General features: G+C 35.5%; 2 protein-coding genes across 2 annotated transcripts; both read left to right on the top strand.

Moving 5' to 3' along the window:
• Positions 1-857: 857 nt before the first annotated feature.
• On the top strand, positions 858-26,721 carry LOC127881418 (39S ribosomal protein L47, mitochondrial-like). The gene is made up of 4 exons (XM_052429288.1): positions 858-993; positions 4,803-4,899; positions 23,977-24,094; positions 26,414-26,721. Exons 2-4 carry the CDS (start codon positions 4,828-4,830, stop codon positions 26,719-26,721), a joined length of 498 nt encoding a protein of 165 aa, XP_052285248.1. The 5' UTR covers positions 858-993; positions 4,803-4,827.
• LOC127882395 (HHIP-like protein 1) lies at positions 8,491-16,397 on the top strand. Its single transcript, XM_052430997.1, has 8 exons — positions 8,491-9,067; positions 10,005-10,090; positions 11,491-11,675; positions 12,589-12,726; positions 13,422-13,575; positions 14,678-14,799; positions 15,043-15,127; positions 15,690-16,397. Exons 1-8 carry the CDS (start codon positions 8,582-8,584, stop codon positions 15,706-15,708), a joined length of 1,275 nt encoding a protein of 424 aa, XP_052286957.1. The 5' UTR covers positions 8,491-8,581; the 3' UTR covers positions 15,709-16,397.
• Positions 26,722-26,929: the final 208 nt, after the last annotated feature.

The following is a 26,929-nucleotide window of genomic DNA, read 5'->3' as shown; positions in this document are numbered from 1 at the left end:
GTCATTGTTGGCTCGGGTACTACTAACATATGTACCCCAGGTACATATAATTATACTTACATATTCCCCGGGTACGGTAAATATACTTAAACGTACCTGGTTGATATTCGACTGTACCAGAGTTATATTCCCACCCAAAATCCGATGTCGTAAAACGCGCTACCGGATACCGTAATTACAAAACAAACTTCTATTTTAAAAAAACTTCATCAACATGCTTTTTGAGTATGAGTTTCGATAATGTTGAGGCCAATTTACAGAAAATTGACATAAATATGAACATAATTAATTTAGAAAAACAAGCCAACAACGACCAATTTAGAGTTAAAATTCATGTGTACGTTTTAGTATATTTACAGTACCTGGGGTACATGTAAGTATACTTAAGTGTACCCGTGGTACAGGCAAGTAGTACCCGAGCCGACAATGACCAATCAAGCACAAGTGACCAGTTGTTAACACTCTAGAGGCAACATTTATTGTCCAATCTTCATGAAATTTGGTGAGAAGATTGGTCTCAATGATATCTTGGATGAGTTCGAAAATGGTTACGTTTGCTTGAAAAACATAGCTGCCAAGGGGCGGGGCATTTTTCCTTATATGGCTATAGTAAAATCTTGTTAACACTCTAGAGGACACATTTACTGTCCGATCTTCATGAAACTTGGTCAGAAGATTCATCCCGATAATATCTTGGACGAGTTCAAAAATGATGCCAGTTGCTTGAAAAACATGGCCGCCTGGGGGCAGGGCTATTTTACATTATATGGCTATAGTAAAACATTGTTAACACTATAGGCCACATTTATGTTCCAATCTCCATGAAACTTGGCCAGATTTTTTGTCCCAATAATATCTTGTTATCTCATGTGAGCGACTTTCAGCCTTTCAGGCCCTCCTGTTATGTTAAAGAGTGTTACTTTTCATTCAAGGGCGCCCATGGAAAACAGATGAATTGAGATTAAAAAGCAATGAGGACCTACACAAACTATGGTAGGAAACTATTTAAACCTCCTTGTATGACCCGCTTCAAAGAAGGCTGCATGTAGTTGTTGCAAGTGCAGTTTGTTTGTTAGTCCAAACAAATCTTGTCCAAAAATTGGTTGATTGAAAAATAACAAAAATAAAATTAAAACCAATTCAAAATATCTCCTTTCTTCCTCACACTACGAGGTCAAAGATCAAATTTGAAAAAAAAAGTTTAATTTGGAGGCATCTGCATCTTATGGACACATGTCTTGTTAGCTCATCTATTTTATTTTTTTTTAATTATGAGCTATTGTCATCACCTTGGTGTCGGCGTCCGGTTAAGTTTTGCGTTTAGGTACACTTTTCTCACAAAGTATCAATGCTATTGCATTAAAACTTGGTACACTTACATGTACTTACTATCATTAGGGGACTGTGCAGGCAAAGTTCTGTAACTCTGACTGGCATTTTGACAGAATTATGTGCCCTTTTTATACTTAGAAAATTGAAAATTTGGTTAAGTTTTGTGTTTAGGTCAACTTTTTTCCTAAAGTATCAAGCCATTGCTTTCATACTTGCAACACTTACTAACTATCGTAAGGGGACTGTGCAGGCAAAGTTATGTAACTCTGACTGGCATTTTGACGGAATTATGGGCCCTTTATACTTTAAGATTTGGTTAAGTTTTGTGTTTTGGTCTACTTTACCCCTAAAGTATCATAGATATTGCTTTCATACTTGGAACACTCGCAAACTATCATAAGGGGACAGTAAAGGACAAGTTGCATAACTCTGGTTGTCATTTTTACTGAATTATGGCCCTTTTTTTACTTAGTAACTTTGAATATATGGTTACATTTTGTGTTTTGATTCACTTTACTTCTAAAGTATCAAGGCTATTGCTTTTAAACTTTAAATACTTTCATGCTATCATGACGGTACTGTACCTGGCAAGTTGAATTTTGCCTTGACCTTTGAATGACCTTGACTCTCAAGGTCAAATTATAAAATTTTGCTAAAATTGCCATAACTTCTTTATTTATGATTAGATTTGATTTATACTTTGACAAAACAACTCCTACCTGACATACCACAATTGACTCCGTCCAAACCATACCCACGCCCCCCCTTCCCCCGAATCTCCCCCCCCCCCCTCAATCCCCCCTCAATCCCCTCCATTATTTATTTATTAATTAAAGATCATCTAATAAATGACCACCACACCCTCACACTATACCCCCCGCCACCCCCACCAAAAAAAAATTTTTTTTATGCCCCCAGTAGGGTGGCATATAGCAGTTGAACTGTCGGTCAGTATGTCAGTCAGTCTGTCTGTCAGTCCGAAAAGAACTTTAACATTGGCCATAACTTTTCCACTTTTTAAGATAGCAACTTGATATTTGGCATGCATGTGTATCTCATTGAGCTAAACATTTTGAGTGGTGAGAGGTGAAGGTGAAGGTCATCCTTCAAGGTCAAATGTCAAATATATGGCGTCTGTCGTCCGAAAACTTTAACATTGGCCATAACTTTTTTAATATTGAAGATAGCAACTTGATATTTGGCATGCATGAGTATCTCATGAAGCTGCACATTTTGAGTGGTGGAAGTTCAAGGTCAAGGTCATCCTTCAATTTCATCCTTCAAGGTCAAAAAAATAATAAATTCAAAGCAACGTTCTCATGAAGCTGCACATTTTGAGTGGTGGAAGTTCAAGGTCATCCTTCAAGGTCAAGGTCCTCCTTCAAGGTCAAAGGTCAAAAAACAAATAAAAATTTTCAAAGCGGCATTATCATGAAGCTGCACATTTTGATTGGTGGAAGTTCAAGGTCAAGGTCATTCTTCAAGGTCAAGGTCATTCTTCAAGGTCAAAGGTCAAAAAAATAATCAAAGTGGTGTTATCATGAAGCTGCACATTTTGATTGGTTTAGGTTCAAGGTCAAGGTCATCCTTTAAGGTCAAAGTCATTCTTCAAGATCAAAGGTCAAACAAAATATTTAAAAAAATAATCAAAGCGGCATTATCATGAAGCTGCACATTTTGAGTGGTGGAAGTTCAAGGTCAAGGTCATCCTTCAAGGTCATTTTTTTTTGTATTCAAAACGGCGTTCTCATGAAGCTGCACATTTTGAGTGGTGAAAGTTCAAGGTCAAGGTCATTCTTCAAGGTCAAGGTCATCCTTCATGGTCAAAGGTCAAAAAAATAATAAATCAAAGCGGCGTTCTCATGAAGCTGCACATTTTGAGTGGTGGAAGTTCAAGGTCAAGGTCATCCTTCAAGGTCAAAGGTCAAAAAATAATATTTCAAAGCTGCCTTCTCATAAAGCTGCACATTTTGAGTGGTGGAAGTTCAAGGTCAAGGTCATCTTTCAAGGTCAAAGTTAATTATTTATTGTTTTTAAATCAAAGCGGCGCAATAGGGGGCATTGTGTTTCTGTCAAACACATCACTTGTTTTTTTCAAACATGGTTAAAAAACACAAATATTTATTTGTATTTTTTTATTTTTGAAATACCATCCAACCATCCCACCCAAGAATCCTCCCCCCCCCCCCAAAAAAAAAATAAAATACTTTTTGGGGGCATTTTTTTTCATTTTTGGAAGATAATGTAATAAATGACCACACCCCCACAGTATACACCCCTCTCCACTCCACCCCTCCATCCTTTGTGATTGAAATTGAGATAGGTCCCTACACCTTTAAAAAGAAAAATAGATGAGCGGTCTGCACCCGCAAGGCGGTGCTCTTGTTTTTTTATGCCCCCAAAGGAGGGCATATAGTGATTGGACCGTCCGTCCGTCTGTCTGTCTGTCTTTCCGTCACACTTTGTGTTTAGGTTTCTCAAAATGCTCATAACCTCTATGTCTCTTTAGATATAACCTTCATATTTGGTATGCATGTGTATATGGACAAGGGCTTTCCATACGCACACAAAATTTTACCCCTGTGACCTTGACGTTGAACCTAGGGTCCCCGTTTAGGTTTCGAAATCTGCGTTTAGGTTTCGAAAAATGCTCATAACTTCTATGTCCCTTGAGATATAACCTTCATATTTGGTATGCATTTGTATATGGACAAGACCTTTCCATAAGCTCAAAAATGTTGACCCCTGTGACCTTGACCTTGAACTTAGGCTCCGCGTTAAGGTTTCAAATCTGCATTTAGGTTTCGAAAAATGCTCATAACTTCTATGTCCCTTGAGATATAACCTTCATATTTGGTATGCATGTGTATATGGACAAGGCCTTCCATACGCACAAAAAATGTTGACCCCTTTTACCTTGACCTTGAACTTAAGGTCCGCGTTTAGGTTTAGAAAACTGCGTTTAGGTTTTGAGAAATGCTCATAACTTCTATCAAAGGTTTATAGGGGGCATATGTCATCCTATGGTGACAGCTCTTGTTTTATTTCGGTATACATTTTTATAAGGAAGTTCCCTGGATTTTTTATGTATTTTTTAATATTGATTCAGATTGCCTCTTTTTTCCAATGTATTTGTATTTGTGAAAGAAAATCAAAATGTTAAAATTCAGAATTGCATAAAGCAGTTATAATCATTGATGGTAATGTGTTTTGTTTTTATGAAACACTTGTACCTTCCGTCTATTTTGGTTGAACAATACTAAATGAATAGTATTTGTGTACTTGGTACACCATACATGTATATACACTCCGGTCTTTAAAATAAGCACTTGCCAGATCGCCGTGGTGAGTATAAAAAACAATTTGCAAGATACATGAGAATAAAGTTCATATACATTGCTTTGCTAGTGAGTAAATTATTTTGGCCAAATTATATTGATTTAAAAAAACTGTAGCTGTATGTTTGTGAGGTATGTGCTGCTGAAGGAGAGGAACATGCTCCTCACCCTGGAGGAGATGTACCTGAAACAGAAGGGAGCAATGGCCAGTCCAGAGAGAATTGAAAAGGTACATCATTTCATTGCTCACAGGTTATACCTGCTCAGGCTCTGTTATTTGGAAGTGTCCACTTGATTTTAATGTTTTAAAGTATTGTGAGCTCAATTTATTACTGAATTGCCTAAGTTATTTATGCAAATTCCAATATTTTTTGGTGTTGGTGGTATACTTAGTTCAGTGTTTACATGCAACAAGTAAATATCATAAATATTACTTCAGTGTTATTTTGTAAGATTACGAGCCAAGGCGCTACTGGGCAGATTTGTTAAGAGAAGGTCAATGTTGCTGTTATTAAAAATTGGAAAACTGTTTGTGCTCAATATGATATATTTGGATGAACATATAACACTGAAGTTCTGTGTTACGGAAGCTTACATAGAGAACTAGCTTAGGATTGCATTTAAGACCAGTCAAGGTCACAGGACTGAAAATAGTGTGGTTTGCAGTCAATAAATTCAGTTTGCATTGAGAAGATTGACCAATTTTGATTAAAGTTGCAATATTTCTCAAGGTTGCATTGAGAATCTGCTGTGACCAATTTTGATTAAAGTTGCAATATTTCTCAAGGTTGCATTGAGAATCTGCTGTGACCAATTTTGATTAAAGTTGCAATATTTCTCAAGGTTGTATTGAGAACCTGCTGTGGATTGTATTTTAGGTGTGTTGGGTCAAAGTGAATGCCATTGATGTGCTTAAAGAAGAAAACAGTCGAAAGTCAATAACTTGACTTTTAATAGGGACCTTAAGTCCCTAATATGTTTTCTATTAAGAGCAAGTATAAGTGTCTTACAATTTCTCTTGTCATGCAAACATGTGCACTCGTCCTTCAAATATGTGTTAAAATAAAGATTAGAAGAGGATCATTTCAAATGCTGTAAGCTTTTGTCATGATGTTTGAGTGCTTGCTTCCTGTTTTCACCCGTAATTCCTTTAACAAACTTAGAATCTTGGTCAGATAGTGAGGATGCAAATGCTCAAAAACAGGAATATTCATCAAACTATGCATTTTAGTCCATTGGCAAAAGCTTTGTCGGATCGTACTCCGACTTCTTAATTTGTATTTTTCCAATTTTATTTGCATTCTATGCCAGACCTTTCAACATCACCCCAAGTCCCTTTAAAGAACGTTGGTAAAGAAGAAAGCTAGGAAAATTCAATACTAACGGTGGATGCATTCTGATGGTTCACTGTCATACTCAAAGTTAACACCAATATTTACTCCGACACAGTCTCACTTTATATTGCATACCTGCTCTATGAAATTAAAAATTAAAACTTCCTGTTCATTTGAGTTCTTCTTTCGGAATCGGTATACATGTACTTATGAAAAATGTATTTAATCCAATGAAAGAGTCTTACTGGTAATAAAACACATGTTTTAGCAGTCTTTTTTAGGACGAGAGCTCTTGGGATATTTACAGGTCAATATTTGACCACTGGCACTGTTACTTAATCATGAAAAACCAACATATAGAAGTGTTATTTCCACTGACCAGTCATGAAATATATTTTCCAATCTTTATGAAACATACAATAAAGCATGCTTGCATGGAACCATAGCTTTAGATTGTGTTTGGGACTGTCCAGGTGACTATTATCACAATCGGATTTGTCTCATTAACTTGTGTTTGGATTGTGTTATTTTACTCAAATGTGTATGTACCAGTATGTAGATTACACATTCATACTAGGTTAGCTTGGGATTGCATTTTGCGCCATTCATGTCAAGGTCAAGATCACTCAGTCACTGTTTTTAGTATTAGACTAATGGTTTCCTGTAAATTTAGTTTTGATGGATGTATTTTGCTGATATTCTGTGTGGAGGTTTTGTAAAGGAAACTCTAACATTGAAGTTGGTTTGTGGTCAGTTGGGTCACTGGCACTTAATACAGAACAAAATGTTTATGCTCAATAACTCGAGTGTGGATGGAGATTTTGCATAGAAATTTTGTGTGTAGATAGCTTACATGCATACCTTGTTTGTGTTTCCATTTGTTTTGTTTTGTGATTTAGCCAAATTTGATTGTCTTTTAACCAAAAAAAATGTACATGTATTCCTTTTTACATGTACAAAGTTGTTGTGAATTTTTTTATCAGTTTTATATCTATGGACTACTAATGTTAGTTTTCAAATATTTTTTTACAAGCACTCCAAATAGAACATCTACTGAATAAACCTTTAAGTCTCATGATATAGTATCTTGTATTCCATAAAAATGTTAATAAAGCTTCGAAGGGGCCTTTTCACGTTTTGGTAAATTGACAAAATTAAAAAAAAAAGTTGTTTCAGATTAGCAAATTTTCGTTTTAGTTATGGTATTTGTGAGGAAACAACAATACTGAACATATCCATTATGCAGTAAAAAAAAAGGAAACCAATGTAAATAAAATGAACTATGAAATATTTAGGGGTTACAACACAAAATCATAGATAATGGTTATTTGGGGGTTATAACACAACATCATAGATAATGGTTATTTGGGAGTTATAACACAAAATCATAGATAATGGTTTTACCAGTATCTTTTTATATTTTGTTTAAAATAATCGGCCAATATATTAATATTTACAGTAGAAAACAAGAAACCGTCGGAGACGGGTGATGCTCCCCAAAGTTTTTGTCACAATATTGCACTTTATATTCAGATAAAAGGAAACGTCTTCAGGGGCATAACTTTGGACAAAATAATACGATGGATGGTTTAGCAACTTAAAAATTTCAAAGGGCCATAACTCTCTAAATAAATCATCTAACCAGAACACACAAATATCATGCGCATCTCCTCAAGGTAGTTAAGCTTCCCATAAAGTTTCATTGAATTCATTAATTGCTGAGAAATCGCCCCGACAAGAATTGCACTATATGTACAGTTAATGGAAAACTTCAAAGGGCCATAAGTCTGTGAAAAATCATCGGACCATGAGTGGCTGATAATATGCACATCTCCTTTTGGTAGTGAAGCTTCCCATAAAGTTTCATTGAATTCCGGTCATTAGTTGCTGAGAAATAGCCCGGACAAGAATTGCACTATATGAACAGTTAATGGAAAATTTCAAAGGGTCATAACTCTGTGAAAAATCATCTGACTAAAACCCACTGATAATATGCACATGTCCTCTTGGTAGTGAAGCTTCCCATAAAGTTTAATTGAATTCCGGTTATTAATTGCTGAGAAATAGCCCGGACAAAAATTGTGTACGGACGGACGGACACACGCACGGACGGACGAAGCATAAAAAATCGTTCCATGTAACTTCATTGAGTACCTTTTACACTGAAATTCCCGACGCCCTTTGATGCTTGCATCAATACTTATCTTGTTAACACCTATAATAACGATGTACATGTAGTCTTAAAAAACCTCACTCCTAAATTGTGAAAACAGTAAATGCCGTCGGCTTTGAAGTGTTTCGCCTTTGAAGCGGTAAGAAGTATATATGTATGCTACTGATACATCTTTACAAACCAAGTAATCATTTTCCGACTGAGTATATGTTTTGTTGAGGAAATCACGTTTATTATTGGTATATTTTGTTTGGCTATATCCTTATGATTAATCAATTAATGTTTTTTAAACTGGTATGTCATATGCCACAAAGCAAACAATATTTTACTTCACATTTGCGTCGGAGCTTGATATGTGATCGCAGTAAATGGACTAAAGAAATCAGCTGATTAACAACGAGAAGATGAACATGTTCGCTTTCATCCTAGTCATTTGGCTAGTGGGCTGCAAACAAACTGCTAGCGCGCAGAATATGTGCATTTGCTTGGAGCCATTTCCCAGTAAAGACAAACCATTTAACCAAACCGTTCACATGGCCTCAGCTAATGACGGTTCCAAGAGAATCTTTCTTGTGGATTTGGCGGGTTTTGTTTGGATCGTACAAAAAGGACAAATATTAAGCAAGCCATTTGCAAATATTACGTCTGATGTCGACCAGAGCAAGAAAGAGACGGGCTTACAAACAATAGCTTTCCATCCTGGCTTCAAAACAAATAAAAAAATCTACCTGTTCTACACAGCCAAACAAACTCCATTAGGTAATACGACACGTTTAGTCGTGGAAGAGTTCAGAGTAAAAGATGGTGATAACAACACCGTAGACACCACAGCATTCAGGAGGCTACTTCTCCAGTTTGACGCTCAAGATGTGTTTCACTTTGGTGGGAAGGTATGTACATTACCAACATTAAAAACTTAAGTTACGACCTGTTTGTTTTAGCTCAATTGCATTCAAAATCTTAGTCTTATTGAGTCCCTTTTGAGTCCATTTTTCTAGGTAGAACCAGTGTCATTTAAAGGGATCTTTTCACGCTTTGGTAAATCGACAAAATTGAAAAAAGTTGTTTCAGATTCGCAAATTTTCGTTTTAGTTATGATATTTGTGAGGAAACAGTAATAATGAACATTTACTATGGTCTAATAGAGCCATTATATGCATCTTTTGACGATTTTAAAACCTAAAAATTATAAAGCGTTGCAACGCGAAACGATTGAATAATTTGGAGAGTTCTGTTTTTGTCGTTAAATTTTGTGAAACTACGAAGATTGCTTATATAACGTATAAAATACGTTCAACATGTGTACACGGCGGAATAGCTCAGTAGGCTAAAGCGTTTTTACTTCAGGATTCTGGCAGGACTCCAGGGGCACTGGTTCGAAACCTGGTCCGCGCAATGTTCTTTTCCTTTTTTTTATTTTATTCTTGATTTTTTACTGGAGCTTTTACGATCCAATGTTTACATTTATCGATATAAAGCATTTAATGAATAAGTTAAAAAATGCCAAAATCTGTGAAAAGGCCCCTTTAAGATCTTGAGCATGCTCCGCGGTACCTCGGATCACTAAGCGAACACCATTTCCACTCTTACACTGCGACATATATTTATTTCAAAATTCTATACGTATTATTTAAACTGTTTTTTAACAGTAACGCCTATATAATCAGTTTTACGACGCACGTAACCAAAATGCAAAAAAAATGTGCGCTTTTTATCATGTTATGCTCATGCGACTACAACCAAATGTTTTCAAACTACTGAAGCAGGTACACAGATGATAGAAAGAAAGCTGGTATTCAAATGCTTAGTGTTTGACTCTCTTTTCAGATGTGGTTTGATGAAAATGGTCTTCTGTACATTGCTGTTGGCGACACCAAGTTCATTGCAGATGGAAACTATCAGCCACAAAACATGTATGGGCAGTATTGTTTCCAAGTAATAAAACAAACTGAGATGAGTAACATAAATTTAATGATTCACAAAGTCTCTAGCTTAACGTAGATTTTATTCAAATTTTCTGTGAAAAAAAGTGCTTTACTTAATTTTTGAAGTGATGAGATTGAAAGTCATCATCTCACCTGAACCGTAGGGTTTCACTGATATTGTCACTGAAATGTCGTGTCTACAGTTAAATTATATAAACAATTAATGATGAATATTTTCAATAAGCAACTTTAAAACACACTAACTCAAAACTTATTTTACAAGATAAAAAAGAACATCGAATCTTCACTTAATGTTACTTAACAATCAAATCACCATGGTAAATGCAAGTTGCATCGCGCTGATCAGTATTGTTCTTGATTGGCTACACATTTTAATTTAAAAAAAAACACTTTGGAAATGCTTTCTCATTATTGTGTATAGTAAATAAGTTTGTAACAAGTGTTTTCTTAAATTTCAACCCCCACACTATAATAATCAATTATTAGAAGACTTTTAAATATGTTTTTCTTTAATTCGAAAGAAGTAGAAGTTGTTAATCGATAGCGAACAAATTATTTTATGGTTATTCTTATACAACCCACAGTGCCGAACGTTTTGAAAATAATTTTAAAAAGTATTTTTCGTTAACATTTAAATTTGCTGATTTTAATTTCAATGCTGCTAATTTAAACCACAGACAATTCAGTAAAGGTTTCGATCCTTAGCATGTGAATGCCATGCCGTTAGATTTAACCGCGATTCGAATAGCCACCAATTAATTATTTAAGCTAACTATACAAACGTCCAGCATTATCGGAAAAAATCCTGCATAATTTCAATCCTCATTTAAAGAGGCCTTTTCACAGATTTTGGCATATTTTGAAGTTTGTCATTAAATGCTGTATATTGATAAATGTAAACATTGGATCTAAGACGCTCCAGTAAAAAATCAAGAATAAAATTAAAATTAAGAAAAAAAGTAAACCTCAGCAGGGCTCGAACCAGTGACCCATGGAGTCCTGGAGTAAAAACCAATTAGACCGCTCGGCCATCCTGCCAAGTATAAATGACGAACGTATTGTATGCTTTATATAAGGAATCTTCGTAGTTTCACAAAATTAAACGACAACAACAGAACTCTCCAAATTATTCAATCGTTTTGCGTTGCAACGCTTTATAATTTTCAGGTTTTTAAATCGTCAAGAGATGCATATAACGGATATATTAGAGCATGGTAAATGTTCAGTATTACTGTTTCCTCACAAAAATCACAACTAAAACAAAAATTTGCGAATCTGAAACAACTTTTCTCAATTTTGTCAATTTGCCAAAACGTGAAAAGGCCCCTTTAAGCCTCAACTGATTTATTAAATTTAATTATACCAAGGTCAAGTATGATCGGCAAAATCCTGCGCATCGATGTGAATCGCAATGACACCGTTCGTGGAAAGCCGTACAGCATTCCCGCAGACAATCCATTTGTCAATGAACCTGGCGTGATCCCCGAGGTGTATGCATGGGGCATGCGTAATCCATGGCAATGTACGGTTGATAAGGGCGACCCCAAAACCAGTAAGATGATTTAGATGCTTCGTATTTTTTTATTTGTTATTTTATTTCCTTTGAGGGAAACGACTGGCTTATACCTGACATACCGTGTTCACATAATAAACATGTGCTGTTGTTTTAATTAACTGATAAATGAAGAAGTTCCAATCCGGAAAACTGCATTTTGTACAAACAGCTCAAATTTATTTATTTAAGAATTAAGCCACTTTCTAATGCGTTTTGTTATAGAACCATTTTTTTAGTGTCTCAAGAGCATACAAATGTATAATGAGAAAGCTTCAGATTGGTGATCGAAAATTAGACGTCCTGATCTCTAGGTCAAAGCCATATGCACTATGCCACCGCTGCAATTTGCCATTTGACCATCAAAGTCTAACATTGAATTTGAACCAGGAACGCGGGTATAACACATGGCACGCCGTCTCCACGAGGGTTACAATTGTGATAAATTGTTTTTATTTGGCGTTTTGAGTGATGAACTTAAAGTCCGGACAAGCTTATTACTACAAAATATTACCTTTTACCTATGAGTGTGACCTTGGTGTTTTATTTATACAGACACGCAATCTCTTACTTGTGGACACATTTAAAATTGCATGCTGATTGTCAAAGTTACAGTAGGGACAAGATTTATTATGGCCAACTTTGGCATTTGAATCGAAGGGTTGTCTTGACTTAAGAGCTAAGGAGCCGGATGGCACACGCGATAAGTTGTCTCCTTATAACAAACAATTGTTGAAAATTATTTAAAAAATTGCATGATGAATGACTCATTTGCAGTGCATTCTTTGAAAGACACACGCATGCACTCGCATACACTTTACTTTTGGGACAACTAGTGTGAGTATTCTACAAGCAAATGTAACATGTTTACGTGTTTTCAGTGCTCATTATTTATCAACAATATTTTCATTAGAAATCGGAAAAGGGAGGGTATTCTGCGCGGACATTGGAAACAAAACTGAAGAGGAAATTAATTTGATAGAAAAAGGCAAAAACTATGGATGGAACGTCATGGAAGGAAAAACTAACGTCTGCCCATCTTGTGTGAAAGGTATAGTATTTAGCTTACTTCGCTGACAGTTGAGTTAAACATCTCATTAAATAAAGCTGTATTTATCCAGCTTTCTGCTAGTCAAAACAATTATCATATATGAATTATATCAACCATCGTCATACATTTTGCCAAATTATATATTCACTGTAACTTTAAAATACAATTGTGCTTCCGATTTTATTCTTATACGTTTGTGGTGATACATACTACAAAGTATTTCAAAATGAACAACATACCAATTATATATCCTGGCAATATCAATGCTTAATTTGAATCTGGTATACGTGCGTCAAAATAGGTATATCGTTTAGAAAAAAAAACAGTTACCATTCTAGATTCCACATTTTTGACTCAATCATAATGCAAAAAGTCAGAAATTTGACAATATGAAGGCCCTGTTCAAATCTTGGTCAACACTAGAACATAAGGCCAAGTATTCAAAATTGGTGTCAATGAAATCTACTTTTATAAATCATAATGGCCATTTCGTCTTCCCTCACCCTGCCGACATGTACAACCGAACTTAGCACAAAATGGCTACAGTTTACAGATAACTTACTAAACATGTTTTGAAATTAGCAAACCGACTTTAGTAATCAAACGATACAAAGTCGATTATTTCTCTGATTCAAAAATGCCTAAATTTAAGTGTGCTTTTGTCCATTGCATTTCGAATGACATAACGGTTTCAGGTGGTCCGGCAAATATTTCGTTCACTGATCCGATATTTTCCTATGCACACGGCCCTCATGGACTAAGCGTCATTGGAGGGTTTATGTACAGAGGCTGCCACAACCCAGCGCTCCAAGGTCACTACATCTACGGTGACTATGGATATGACAAAGGGTAAGTCGCTAGGACAACGCAAATTAGCCTGGTTATATGTATCGCTTTCCTCACAGCAGATGCTATTTACCCATTTATGCCTAGTGGACTCTCCCATCCTTCTAAATTGGATCAATTTATTTCCAAAATTAAGGATGTCTAGTATATTTATTTTTATATTTAAAATATTTCTTACAGAAATTCCTTTAAGCAAACAGCGTAGACCCTGATGAGACGCCGCATTATGCGGCGTCTCATCTGGGTCTACGCTGTTTGCAACGCCTTTTTTTCTAGACGCTTGGCATACATGGGTTAATAACAATAAATGATCATCTTTATCTGGAAAACAACCAATACAAAATAACAAAGTAGCATGTTTGTGGGTAGGGGTTGGGGCTAAACTTGCAAATATATTAAATTAACATTTTCTGCTAAGACAATAATTGCTAATATCATAAAGCAAAAAATTTTTCTGACAAGGAACATTAAGAAACAGATTGACAATATTACGAAAAGAAAAAAAATTGTTGGCGAGTTAGCAATTGCAAATACCACAAAGTAACATATTTCTGGTAGGTGAGAATTGCTTATATAAAAAAGTAAGATGCTGAAAGCAAGCAACCAATTGCTAAAATCTCTTAAAGAGCATGTCGCACGCAATCAACAAATTGTAAATATCGTAAAGTAAAATGTTTATGTCAATCGACCAATTTCACATATCACTAAATAAAATTGTAACCTGAAAATGACTACTGATCATAAGCATTTCAACTAACTAAAATAATCCTCACATGACAGACGACTCTTTGCTAGTCATCATATTGAATGAGTTTATAAAACTCCGCGTTGAAAGAATAGTTTCTTATTTTCATCGGTTTAGTGCTGGGAGAACTTCGCCGCAGCATCACATTTTCAATGAGAGTATGCGATAAACGGATTTTGTCTTTTGTACTTAAAATAACACATTTTTATTACTCTAGAATGGATTTCCAAAACAGATGTAAACAAGATTGTAACATTTTAACCATATTTAAAAACCGTTGTCGCAACTATGAAACAACATGTAATAAGACACATATGTTGTGGAAATTACATTAAATAAGCAATATAGTATACATTCCAGATTGTTTGCCTTGCGAGAAGATGAAACAACAGGGAAATGGATCGACAGAAATCTCACCTTCTGTGCCATCTGTGTCAAACCAAGAATTAAGTTTCTAATCAGTTTCGGAGAGGATGAGAAAGGTATGGTATAGTTTGCGTTTTATCCTTTAGTATTTGTATAAATAATTTGTCCTATTGCAAAGGTTCATTATTAGCTTGAAATACCGTTATTTCAAATTGTTAGATGTGTATCTTTGATTTTGTTGTTGTGCAAAAAATACTTGCTGGTGTGTTTGGAAAAATTTGGAGTTCCGAATTCGACATTTGAGAACAATTGAGTACCACAGAATCAAAAAAAAAATTGCACGACATATGTGTTGACAGGTGAGCCGTATGTGATCGGCTCAGAGACAGATAACTTCTCAGGGGTCTGGAAGTCCTATGTCTACAAGGTTGTCCATCGGGCTAGGTGGGTACACAAATATAATGATACACCACAAAGAAAAGGACATTCTCAACATTTTTTTTAATGCCACGATGTTAACTTTAAATGGTTTTAAATACACGTATACTTAAAACTGCATGGAAACATGTTTGAAATATATCTTAAAGTTCATTATAAACATGTACATACAATGTGTAAAACAGCGCTCACTACTATCAGATTGCGGATGAACTATTGCAGTGTGATTGGCAAATTTCTCATTTAAAAAAACATAAGTGACAATGTTTTGTATGTTAACAGCATAAATCTTGTATAAGGTGCTTAATGAGATCTGTCTTTTTTCCACACTTTTTGATGAAAAAATTACTTTCAAATAACATAATTAATAATTCCCAAAGCCTTTATGCAATAAAGGTCTAAAACTTATAATTAATTTCTGGACACTATGTCGCATCGGTGTATAAGTTGCTTTTCCAACATTTTTCACATTTCAGCCTTATACTTTAATGTAGGCCCAAACTGGCAAAACATAATTAGTAATTCCTACCAAAGCAATAATGTTAACAGTCATATGTCTTTTTTTCAGCTTCAAGAGAATCTGCTAGTTTTGACTACTACTTTGACAACTAGTTTATTCACCTCAGCGTTCATGCTAGTTTTGACTACTACTTTGACAACTAGTTTATTCACCTCAGCGTTCATGCTAGTTTTGGCTACTACTTTGACAACTAGTTTATTCACCTCAGCGTTCATGCTAGTTTTGGCTACTACTTTGACAACTAGTTTATTCACCTCAGCGTTCATGCTAGTTTTGGCTACTACTTTGACAACTAGTTTATTCACCTCAGCGTTCATGCTAGTTTTGGCTACTACTTTGACAACTAGTTTATTCACCTCAGCGTTCATGCTAGTTTTGGCTACTACTTTGACAACTAGTTTATTCACCTCAGCGTTCATGCTAGTTTTGGCTACTACTTTGACAACTAGTTTATTCACCTCAGCGTTCATGCTAGTTTTGGCTACTACTTTGACAACTAGTTTATTCACCTCAGCGTTCATGCTAGTTTTGGCTACTACTTTGACAACTAGTTTATTCACTTCAGCGTTCATGCTAGTTTTGGCTACTACTTTGACAACTAGTTTATTCACCTCAGCGTTCATGCTAGTTTTGGCTACTACTTTGACAACTAGTTTATTCACCTCAGCGCTTGATGTTCAATAATAAAGATAATAATGGGAGAATAAAAAACTATAAATAATATTTTAACAAAATTATATGAGAAAACATGTTAAGCTTATGGAAACACTCTGAAATAATAGGTTACCTAATCAAATAAAACGAATTTAATAAACTGTGTGTGTTGTGTCTAGTTTTATACATTTGAGATGTAAACTCAAGATTCGGTGATGAGTGACATAATCATTTACAGAATAAAATATTTTTGCTATTTGTTGACAATATATGATGTAAGTGTTTTGAAATAGACTGCACAGATGCATGCATATTTGTTTATATGCAAACTGTTTATTGTATTAAGAAAGCAATACCTTAACAAATAGTAATATGCCGGATCGTATGTGCCGAAGCTTGTTGACCCGGGCTTGTTGAACTGCATCATTGCTTCATTTAAATAATTTAAAATAAATAAAACATATCAATGAATGTATAAAGCACGCTTTCCACTTCAGAAATATGAAATGTCCCTTGACCATTTGTTTGAATTAATATCTGTTTATGAATACCGTGTACTTATATGTATATCGACAATACTGGATAAAGCCGTACAATTTGCCGATATACCGTTTTGCTACCGAATCTATCCGATAATGGTGTGCTGGCTGGGTCGTTTGAATCAATATATAATTTATCATCTAAAAGTATATGAAACTCCGGCAGAGACATTACAAGAAAAGAAACCATTGTTATCAAGCGCAAGTCCTATGAGACTTTAAGGAAAATGACCAATTGCCTATAATAGAACAATACTTTATAAAACAGCACAACACAGAAAACAAACGTGATCAAAACTAAAAAATAATAATAAGCAATTGACTTTTTCAGACGACTTTATACAGTAACGTTAAAAGGACGTCTTTTTGACGTCTTTTAAAAGACGCCATTATTATATCGCTAAAAACACGTCTTTTCGACGTATTTAAAAAGACGTCATATCATGTTGCTAAACAGACGTTGAAAAGACGTCTATTTTACAATTTTCTCAGACGTCTTTATAGTGTTTCGTTAAAACGACGTATTTGTCTTTTTAAAGACGTCATTATTATCGCGTTAAAAAGACGTCTTATCGACGTATTTTAAAAGACGTCATTACTATCTCGCCAAAAAGACGTCTTGTCGACGTCTTTTAAAAGACGTTATTATCATGTTGCTGAAAAGCCGTTGAAAAGACGTTTATTTTACAATTTTCTCAGACGTCTTTATAGTGTTACGTTATAACGACGTCCTTTTTACGTCTTTTAAAATACGTCATTATTATCTCGGTAAAAAGACGTCTTTTCGACGTATTTTGAAAGACGACTTTATTTTCCTCGCCAAAAAGACGTCTTGTCGACGTCTTTAAAAAGACGTTATAATCATATTGCTAAAAAGACGTTGAAAAGACGTTGTTTATTTGACGGCGACAACGCGACCGTATAACAACAAAATAAAGACGTCTAAAAGACGTCTCATGTTTGCTGGGTTATTAAATCGCTAAAAACACGTCTTTTTGACGTATTTTAAAAGACGTCATTTTCATGTTGCTAACAAGACGTTGAAAAGACGTTTATTTTACAATTGTCTCAGACGTCTTTGTAGTGTTACGTTAAAACGACGTAATTTTTACGTTTTTTAAAGACGTCATTATAGTTGCGGTAAAGACGTCCTTTCGACGTACTTTAAAAGACGTCATTACTATCTCGCCCAAAAGACGTCTTGTCGACGTCTTTAAAAAGACGTTATTATCATGTCGCTAAAAAAGACGTTGAAAAGACGTTTATTTTACAATTGTCTCAGACGTCTTTGTAGTGTTACGTTAAAACGACGTATTTTTACGTTTTTTATCCCACTTTTACAGCGAAATCGGTTGATTAAAGCCCCGTTTATTAAATTTCATCTATAATCAACGGCAAGGCTATAATCAATGGCACGAAAAGACTTCATCAACTGCCGAACCGGGACTACTTTTTCCCACGCAACTCGTCACCTGTGTTTGCCAAGTGCATCAATAATAAAAACAATCTCAAATGTTTGTCAATCTTAATGACCTTAAAACAAAGGAAAGTAGCAAAAAAACGTGTTTTTTGTCATTTATTTTTATTAAAACCTCAAGTATTAGGTAAATTTAACACTATGCAAATAGGTTCTGTTGTTGTTGCTCCCCTTTGAAGAAGTCAGTGCGAGTTGCTCCCCTTTGACCGTAGAAAACAATCGTCTGGACCAAGAAATCCTGTGTTAATTTACAAGCTGTACTCGGATATGCATCCATCTGATTTTTCTTCAAAGCATCTTTTCAACCTGGCAATACGCACAAATGACACTGCATCCCGGTGATTCTTGCGTCAACAATTGGGTGTCAACAAGTTAGGTCAGATGCTGAAGGCCATGGAAAAAGACTCCGGCTTTCTCAAGCACAAGAGAATAACGAACCACTCAGTTCGCAAATTCCTGGTCCAAAAATTTCGAAATACAAATATCCACCCACTGAAACCATGGCAATAACAGGGCACAAAAATGTCCAGTCCTTAACCAATTATTCCAACATATCTGTTGAACAGCTGCAAAAGTGTTCATTCTTGCTCAGTCCAGTAAATGTAACAATCCAACAGTTCCTCTTGTACACCTTCACGCACCGAAACTATGGCCGAAATGCAGCCTAGACAACCACTGTCTACCGTCGAACAAGTTGATCTTGATGTTCGCCCCACCCAGTCACTTCACGGTTCACCAGCGTTCGAACAACTTTGCCTCACAATTCTTTGGTGCCACTTTCAACATTCAAAATGTTAATGTATATAATTAGCTTAAATCCAAGTAATCTTTGTTATTTCGTCACGAAATAACCACATATTATAACAAAGAAGCAAATAATGTGCACCTCGTGATCGACTCGATAGTTTGATATCGAAAGTGAATTGTGTGTGGTGTTAGGCTACGTTGTAAACAAATGTAGTTCCTTGTATATAACAACTTAATGTCATATTGATATCATAAAACTTAAAGATTTGCAATTCAATATGATTAAAATTGTAATTAATAACGCTCGACACTTTGTTACAGAACGATATTCTGATTTTTTGGAACGCGGAGTAATACACTGACCTTGGTTACACTACAGTCATTATCAAAGTACGACAAACACTCGTGAAAACTTATTTTGTTTAAATAAAAAAAGTTTACTGAATAAAAAGTGGGATAAATAGAATAATAGGTCAGTGTTGATTATAGATCAGGTTTATCATGCTCGGCACGAAAACGAAAAAGCACTCGCCAAGGCTCGTGCTTTTTGTTTTCTAAGCCTCGCATGATAAACCTGATCTATAATCAACACTAACCTATTATTCTCTATTTAAAAGACGTCATTATAGTCGCGGTAAAGACGTCCTTTCGACGTACTTTAAAAGACGTCATTACTATCTCGCCAAAAAGACGTCTTTTCGACGTCTTTTAAAAGACGTTATTATCATGTTGCTAAAAAAGACGTTGAAAACACGTTTATTTTACAATTTTCTCAGACGTCTTTGTAGTGTTACGTTATAACGACGTCTTTTTTACGTCTTTTAAAACACGTCATTATAATCGCGGTAAAAATACGTCTTTTTGACGTATTTTAAAAGACGTCATTACTATCTCGCTAAAAAGACGTCTTGTCGACGTCTTTTAAAAGACGTTATTATCATGTTGCTAATAAGACGTTGAAAAGACGTTTATTTTACATTTTTCTCAGACGTCTTTATTGTGTTACGTTATAACGACGTCTTTTTTACGTCTTTTAAAAGACGTCATTATTTTCTCGGTAAAAAGACGTCTTTTCGACGAATTTTAAAAGACGTCATTATTTTCCACGCCAAAAAAACGTCTTTTCGACGTCTGTCGACGTCTGTTCGACGTCTTTAAAAAGACGTTGTTATCATATCGCTAAAAAAGACGTTGAAAAGACGTTGTTTATTTGGCGGCGACGTCGCGACCGTTAAACAACAAAATAAAGACGTCTAAAAGACGTCTCATGTTTGCTGGGTATACATCTTTTGATGATTTGAAAACCTGAAAATTATAAAGCGTTGCAACGCAACACGATTGAATCATTTAAAGAGTTCTATTGTTGTCGTTATATTTTGTGAAACTACGAGGATTGCTTTTATAAATTAAAAAATACATCCCATCATAGCATGAGCATGGATGGCCGAGTGGTCTAAGTGGAAGACGTTTACTCCAGGACTCCAGGGGTCAGTGGTTCGAGGGTTACTTTTTTATCTTTTTTTAAGTGTATTCTTGTTTTTTAGCTCACCTGAGCCCAATGAAACCTCGACCGAGTTCGAAACTAGGTCATGCTGGGTCAAAAACTAGGTCACTAGGTCAAAAAAAAGAAAAACCTTGTGAACACTGTAGAAGTCACATTTGATGCCCAATCTTCATGTAACTTTGTCAAAATGTTTGTCTTAAAGATATGTTGGTTGAGTTCAAAAATGGTTCCGGTCCATTGAAAAACATGGCCGCAAGGGGACGGGGCAGTATTCATTATATGGCTATAGAGAAACCTTGTGAACACTCTAGACGTCACAATTTTTGCCCAATCATCATGAAACTTAATCAAAACATTGGTTTCATTGATATCTCAGACGAGTTCGAAAATGGTCCAGATTGGTGAAAAAACATGGCCGCCAGGGGGCGGGGCAGTTTTCTCTATATGTATATAGTGAAAACATGTGAACGCTCTAGAAGTCACATTTTTGGTCCAATTTTCATGACATTTGGTCAGAACATTTATTTCCTGGATACGACGCTTGAGTTTGAAAATGGTTAGGATCAGTAATATACATGGCCGCCAGGAGGCGGGGCAGTTTTGCTTATATGGCTATAGTTTAACCTTGTTAACACTCTAGGAGTCACATTTATAGTCCAATCTGCATGAAACTTGGTCTGAACATTTGTTTTTAGCTCACCTGAACACAACGTGCTCATGGTGAGCTTTTGTGGTCACCTGTTGTGCGTTGTGCGTGCGTCGTCAACATTTGCCTTGTGAACGCTGTAGAGGCCACATTTATTGTCCGATCTGCATGAAACTTGGTCAGAACATTTGTCCCGATGATACCTCGACTGAGTTCGAAACTGGGTCATGCTGGGTCAAAAACAAGGTGACTAGGTAAAAAAATAGAAAAACATTGTGAACACTATAGAAGTCACATTTGATACCCAATCTTCATGTACATTTTGCCATTGGTTGAGTTCAAAAATTGCTCCGGTGCGTTTAAAAACATGGCCACCAGAGGGCGGGGCAATATTCCTTATATAGCTATATAGAAACCTTGTGGACACTCTAAAAGTCACAATGTTTGCCCAATCATTATGAAACTTGGTCAAACCATTGGTTTTATTGATATCTCGGATGAGTTCGAAAATGGTTCAGATCGGTGAAAAAACATGGCCGCCAGGGAGCGGGGCAGTTTTCTCTATATGTATATAGTGAAAACATTGGAACACTCTAGAAGTCACATTTTTGGGCCAATCTTCACGAAATTTTGTCAGAACATTTGTTTCCTGGATACGACGGTTGAGTTTGAAAATGGTTCAGATTGGTAAAAAACATGGCTGCCAGGGGCGGGGGGTCCTTTTCCTTATATTTATATAGTAAAAAAGCTTGTGAACACTCTAGAAGTCACTTTTTTGCCTAATCATCATGAAATTTGGTCAAAACATTGGTTATGTGGATACCTCGGACGAGTTTGAATATAGTCGTGAACATTTGAAAAACATGGCCATAATATTAGAGGATTATTATGTTGATGATTGGTTGGGGATGAAGTGCAACAAACGTATTTTTGCCATCTGAAAACCCTTTATTAAATAATCTCAAAATTTTAATTAGTAATATTGATTTCACAGAAAATTGCTTAGGGGAGAAACAACTGTATTTAACAGTTTAGAGTCAGGCCCCCAATTCCTGTGCTGGCCACTTTTCACACATTATGTTGCATGTAATTTAATGACTGCAGACCAATGAAATAACCATTAGCCACAGCAGGTACCTCATTATCTCTGACAGTTGCTTGATGCCTAACCCCTTGTTTACAGCCCTTTGCAGTGAACAGCATGGGACAGCAATCGCTATACAGTGGTTCCAATATAGAGATAAACACATAAATACGTCTGTCTGGCATTTATTTTCGTATAAAAATCAGCATGCTGACTGCATAATAAGAACAGATTACAACATTGAAGCAAGCTCTTGAAATAGCAAAATTATGTGCTTATATATTTCCAAGAAAGGCTTATACAATATATATAAATTTAATGGACGTGATATTTCATATTTCTTAGCTTTAAATAAAGTGATGCCTGATTGAACTTACTCAATATGGCTACTATTTAACTTATAACTATCACAAAGTCCCAGTGTATATTATAAATATCAAGAAGAAAAAGTAAAGATATGTACATTAAAATATCCTTTACAGCTTAGGCAACAACTGTTGTCAAAATTCAATTATATTGATCAATAAAAAATAGATTGAAATATTCTCCGACTTTACTGTTGAACATTTATTGACAAAAAAACTATCGTGTCTACATGTACACATATCATATCATAGATATACTTTGTTCAAGAATTAAAGAGATAGAGAAAATGTAATTAAAACCAACTATTTGCGATACTTATGATATTAAATGCAGCTTGTATTTGAGAATAAATTTCACAATTAAAATGCATTTTAGTTTTGCATTGGTTGTAAATAAAGAGTAGAAGCGTAGAGGAATTGTTTACAAACGACACTTACATGTACAAATGTGAATAATTAACAAAAATTAACTCTTAAATGAAGTATGAAATTTCATTTTAAATCATAAATACAGATTGAATTTGATATACAAAAGTCATGTAGGCCTACATGGATGATTTGTGAAATACAGTATTATGTGAAAGTCAGAAATACCATAATTCTAATTAATTTTATAAACAGACGTCATGTATGATATGTGAAATGCAGTATTACTGGAAAATCAGAGTATCAATGTTCTAAATAACTTTGAATGGAAAAACAGTGAAAACGTATTTTAATAATAAAGCACACTAAGTCTGTACTACCGCCTGTCTGCTCAGCACTCGTCCTCTTTTGAAGTTTTTACACTAAATAATCGAACTGTAAAGCGCAAGTTAAATATGTACGTCCGTCTGTATGAAGTACTTTTATTATTTTGAACTCCACCTTCCCAGAATAGTTTAGTTCCTTTGTGTCTCAGGTGAGCGCCTTAGGGCCCACGGCCCTCTTGTTTTACTGAAGATTTTTAGGTCCAATGTAAAAATTTATCAATATAAAGCATTTAATGACAAACTTCAATACATGCCAAAATCTATGAAAAGGCCCCTTTAATGAATAGTCTTTATAAAGACCTGTGTTAAACAAATTTCCTGTTAAAAGGGAATAATTGATCAATAAAATCTGGTTTGAAATTTAAATTAACGTAAGATCCTATTTGTTATAACAAGTTTCTTTTGGTTTAAGGCTTTAAAAAAAAATAATTGGATAATACGTTTTGATCAGGTTTACGTTTCTTGTTCCTTTGAGTAAGTACAACAAGATGTTAGAAAGACCCGATGATGTCTTATCAACGCTCGTGATGCTGTAAGTGCAGCCAAACTTGCCTGGTATTGTTGCAGGTTGAGGAAAGCATGGAGAACGTGATGTCAGTGGTGAGAGAACGAAATGAGGCATACAAAGTTTTGGAACATGGCGAGTCACTGGCACATCCTGGCAGGGTTGTTAGAAATGATGTTGGTGAGTTGTGTGTGTACAATGAAACTAGAACAATCTAAGGCAAGGATCAGTCACGGGTAGTGTATCCCATGCCACACATGAATTGTTGTTGATAAACTGCAATCACACAGCCCTGGCATAATGTATAGTTCCAATCGGTATTCTCGCGATCTTCACCATTCTAGGTCAAGAATGAATATGGGTATTGCTGGGTCAAAAATTAGGTCAGGGGTGCGTTGTAAACATTCAGCATGTTGTCAACTCTCTAATTTAAGTAGTTTTCATCCAATCTTCACCAAACTTGGTCTGAAGTTTTTTTTAGATGATTTCTAGGCCAAGTATGAACATGGGCCATGCAAGGCCCAAAACTAGGTTATGGGGTCACTTATTGTTTTTTTTTTTACAATTCAGCATGGTGTCCGCTCTCTAATTCAAGTAGTTTTCAACCGAGTTCACCAAACTTGGTCAGAAGTTTTATCTAGATGATCTTAAGGCCAGGTTCGAACATGGGCCTTGCCAGGTTAAACACAAGGTCACTTAATGTGTTTTAAACATTGAGCATAGTGTCCGCTCTCAAATTGAAGTAGACTACTTCCGATCTTCACCAAACTTGGTCAAATGTTTTATATAAATGATCTCCAGGCCATGTGCGAACATGGGCCATGCCGGGCCAAAAACGAGGTCACGGGTCACTTAGTTTGTTTTACACATTCAGCCTGGTGTTCCCTATTTCAAGTACTTTTCATGTGTGGGTATTCGTCACGTCTGTGACAAAGCTCTAGTTTCCAAATGTTAACCCTTCATCTGCTCGCATTTTCCCATCATTGTTTATGTAATCACTAAACAAATGTTACATTTCTAAGAAGGTGAAGCATTGTGTGTCCATTGTCCAGAGAAGTGGTAATAAGACAGTGGTGCAGCAGTTGAACTAGTAAAAACCATGTTAATATCAAGTGTTATATTTTATAATTGCTTTTACTGTTACAATTGTGAAGCTTCTTGGCACAAACTGTGATTTAGTGACATATAGACTGTTTACCTACTTACCGCAAGAATACCAAAATGGAGTCATGCACGATTGCAAGGGACACTACTGTGTCTTAACTGCTTAACACTCGATGTAAAAACTTTATTTTAATACAATTTATGGATATCAGAGGGAAATTAGAATATTTTTGCAAAGAAGTCCATAAGGGAAGTAATGAAAATGATCTCTACCTGCCAAATGATATAATCCAAAGGGATAAATAGTCAATTATACAATTTTAATCAAAGCGGCGCAGTAGGGGGCATTGTGTTTATGACAAAAACTTCTCTTGTTATGTTATGAAAAAGAAGAAAAAAACACAAACTTCTTATTATTTTAACGTTAAGTATTGCGATAATGCACATCACAAATACTATTGCATTCAAAATATGTGCTAAAGCATGTGGAGTTATTCATTCTGTAATATGTATAAATAAGCGAGCTTTAATATGTAATTGTAAACACACATTATTCAAAATGAGGCAATCATAACACCTTCACAAAATGCGCTTGCAAATAATTATTTGTAAAACTTTATCAAATATTGTGCGCAAAATATGTAAGGTGATTTTCGCAGACATTTATGTTGAAACAAAGGGCAATAACTCCTTAAAAAATAATGCAATCACAAACGTTGACAAAATGCACTGTTACTTAGACTGAAAACGTATCTCCCAATACTAAAGTCTGTAGCATTGAGAACAATTTATGATGCCAAATGTTGTCAAAAATGGCCCAAACAAAGGAGTTGCTACCAGAGGCTTTAATATGAAAGTTCAATTAAAGAGCATTAACTTCTAAACAAATAATTGGATTGCAAACCTGGACAATATGTGGTACAGCACTTTCAAATAATTGTTGTGTAAAATTTTGATGAAAATCAGATGCAAAGTGTTTGAGGAGTTGCACACAAAAGAGTGGAAGAGACAGTATCATGCACGCAAGCAGAAGCTATAGGACACCTACCATTATTTTGTTAAATGTTGGTGCAGCTGATTTTCCTAATAGTTTGTTTACTCTGTAATTGCTATTGCTTTTTATTATGCAATGATAAATTGAAACAACATTTGAACAGTTAACATACAATCTATTCTGTAAAAACTAATACATATTTGTTAAAACTCAGTAAATTTAAAATCCTGTAAATACTGAAGTAGTATTGATATGATCTGATTGGACTCTTTTGGCAGGTTTATACACTGGACATGTTACATAACCTAGTTGTTAGGGACTTTTGTAACCCCTTTTTGCAACAAAAATGAGCTAAACTGTGAATACACTGTATTTTATTGGTAAGAGTTGTTCTGTTGCAGGCCTTCCAGACTACAAGAATCCCTCGCAGCACTATAAGCCTAGAGAGTCCAGTACTCACTATAAGCGTCTACACCTGAATTACAATCGATGGATGGACAAGCACCTGGTGCGCTATGAGGAGGTGCTGCGGCGGGGCTACAAGCAGCATGTGCTCCTGGTGGAGGTGGAGAAGCAGCGCCTGGAGAGCCTGTACGGGCTGGAGGGAGAGGACCTGGAGGGCTACGTGAGGGACCGCATGGAACACGGTTGCAACAAGCTGCAGCAGTACCTCAACATGACTGCAGAACTCAATAACTATGCCAAGTGAACACAAACCTATATGACCACGCCAAGAGAACACTTATTTTATTTAGGAAAATGATGGCTTCAAATACATAACTAAGCTATTAAATTTTAGTGACGCATACATAGCCAGTGTACAAACACGACATTTGAATCTTTGTTTGTAATACAACTTTTTTTCTTGCATTTATTTTGAGCCCAATAAAGCATTATCTGTGTTTTGCTTGCCAATC

Source organism: Dreissena polymorpha, chromosome 5 (assembly GCF_020536995.1).
Source record: "Dreissena polymorpha isolate Duluth1 chromosome 5, UMN_Dpol_1.0, whole genome shotgun sequence".
NCBI classification, from domain to species: Eukaryota; Metazoa; Mollusca; class Bivalvia; order Myida; family Dreissenidae; genus Dreissena; species Dreissena polymorpha.
Note: the sequence above shows the minus strand (reverse complement) of the source record. Positions and strands in the feature narration are given on the sequence as shown.

What these genes read in the sequence shown, in the direction of transcription:
- LOC127881418 (XM_052429288.1), top strand. Translation starts at nt 4,828, where the DNA reads ATGCTCCTCACCCTGGAGGAGATGTACCTGAAACAGAAGGGAGCAATG. An exon ending in GTCCAGAGAGAATTGAAAAG is followed by an intron (nt 4,900 to 23,976) that starts GTACATCATTTC and finishes GTATTGTTGCAG; the next exon opens with GTTGAGGAAAGCATGGAGAA. An exon ending in GGTTGTTAGAAATGATGTTG is followed by an intron (nt 24,095 to 26,413) that starts GTGAGTTGTGTG and finishes GTTCTGTTGCAG; the next exon opens with GCCTTCCAGACTACAAGAAT.
- LOC127882395 (XM_052430997.1), top strand. Translation starts at nt 8,582, where the DNA reads ATGAACATGTTCGCTTTCATCCTAGTCATTTGGCTAGTGGGCTGCAAA. An exon ending in TAAGGGCGACCCCAAAACCA is followed by an intron (nt 11,676 to 12,588) that starts GTAAGATGATTT and finishes TATTTTCATTAG; the next exon opens with AAATCGGAAAAGGGAGGGTA. An exon ending in GACTATGGATATGACAAAGG is followed by an intron (nt 13,576 to 14,677) that starts GTAAGTCGCTAG and finishes TATACATTCCAG; the next exon opens with ATTGTTTGCCTTGCGAGAAG.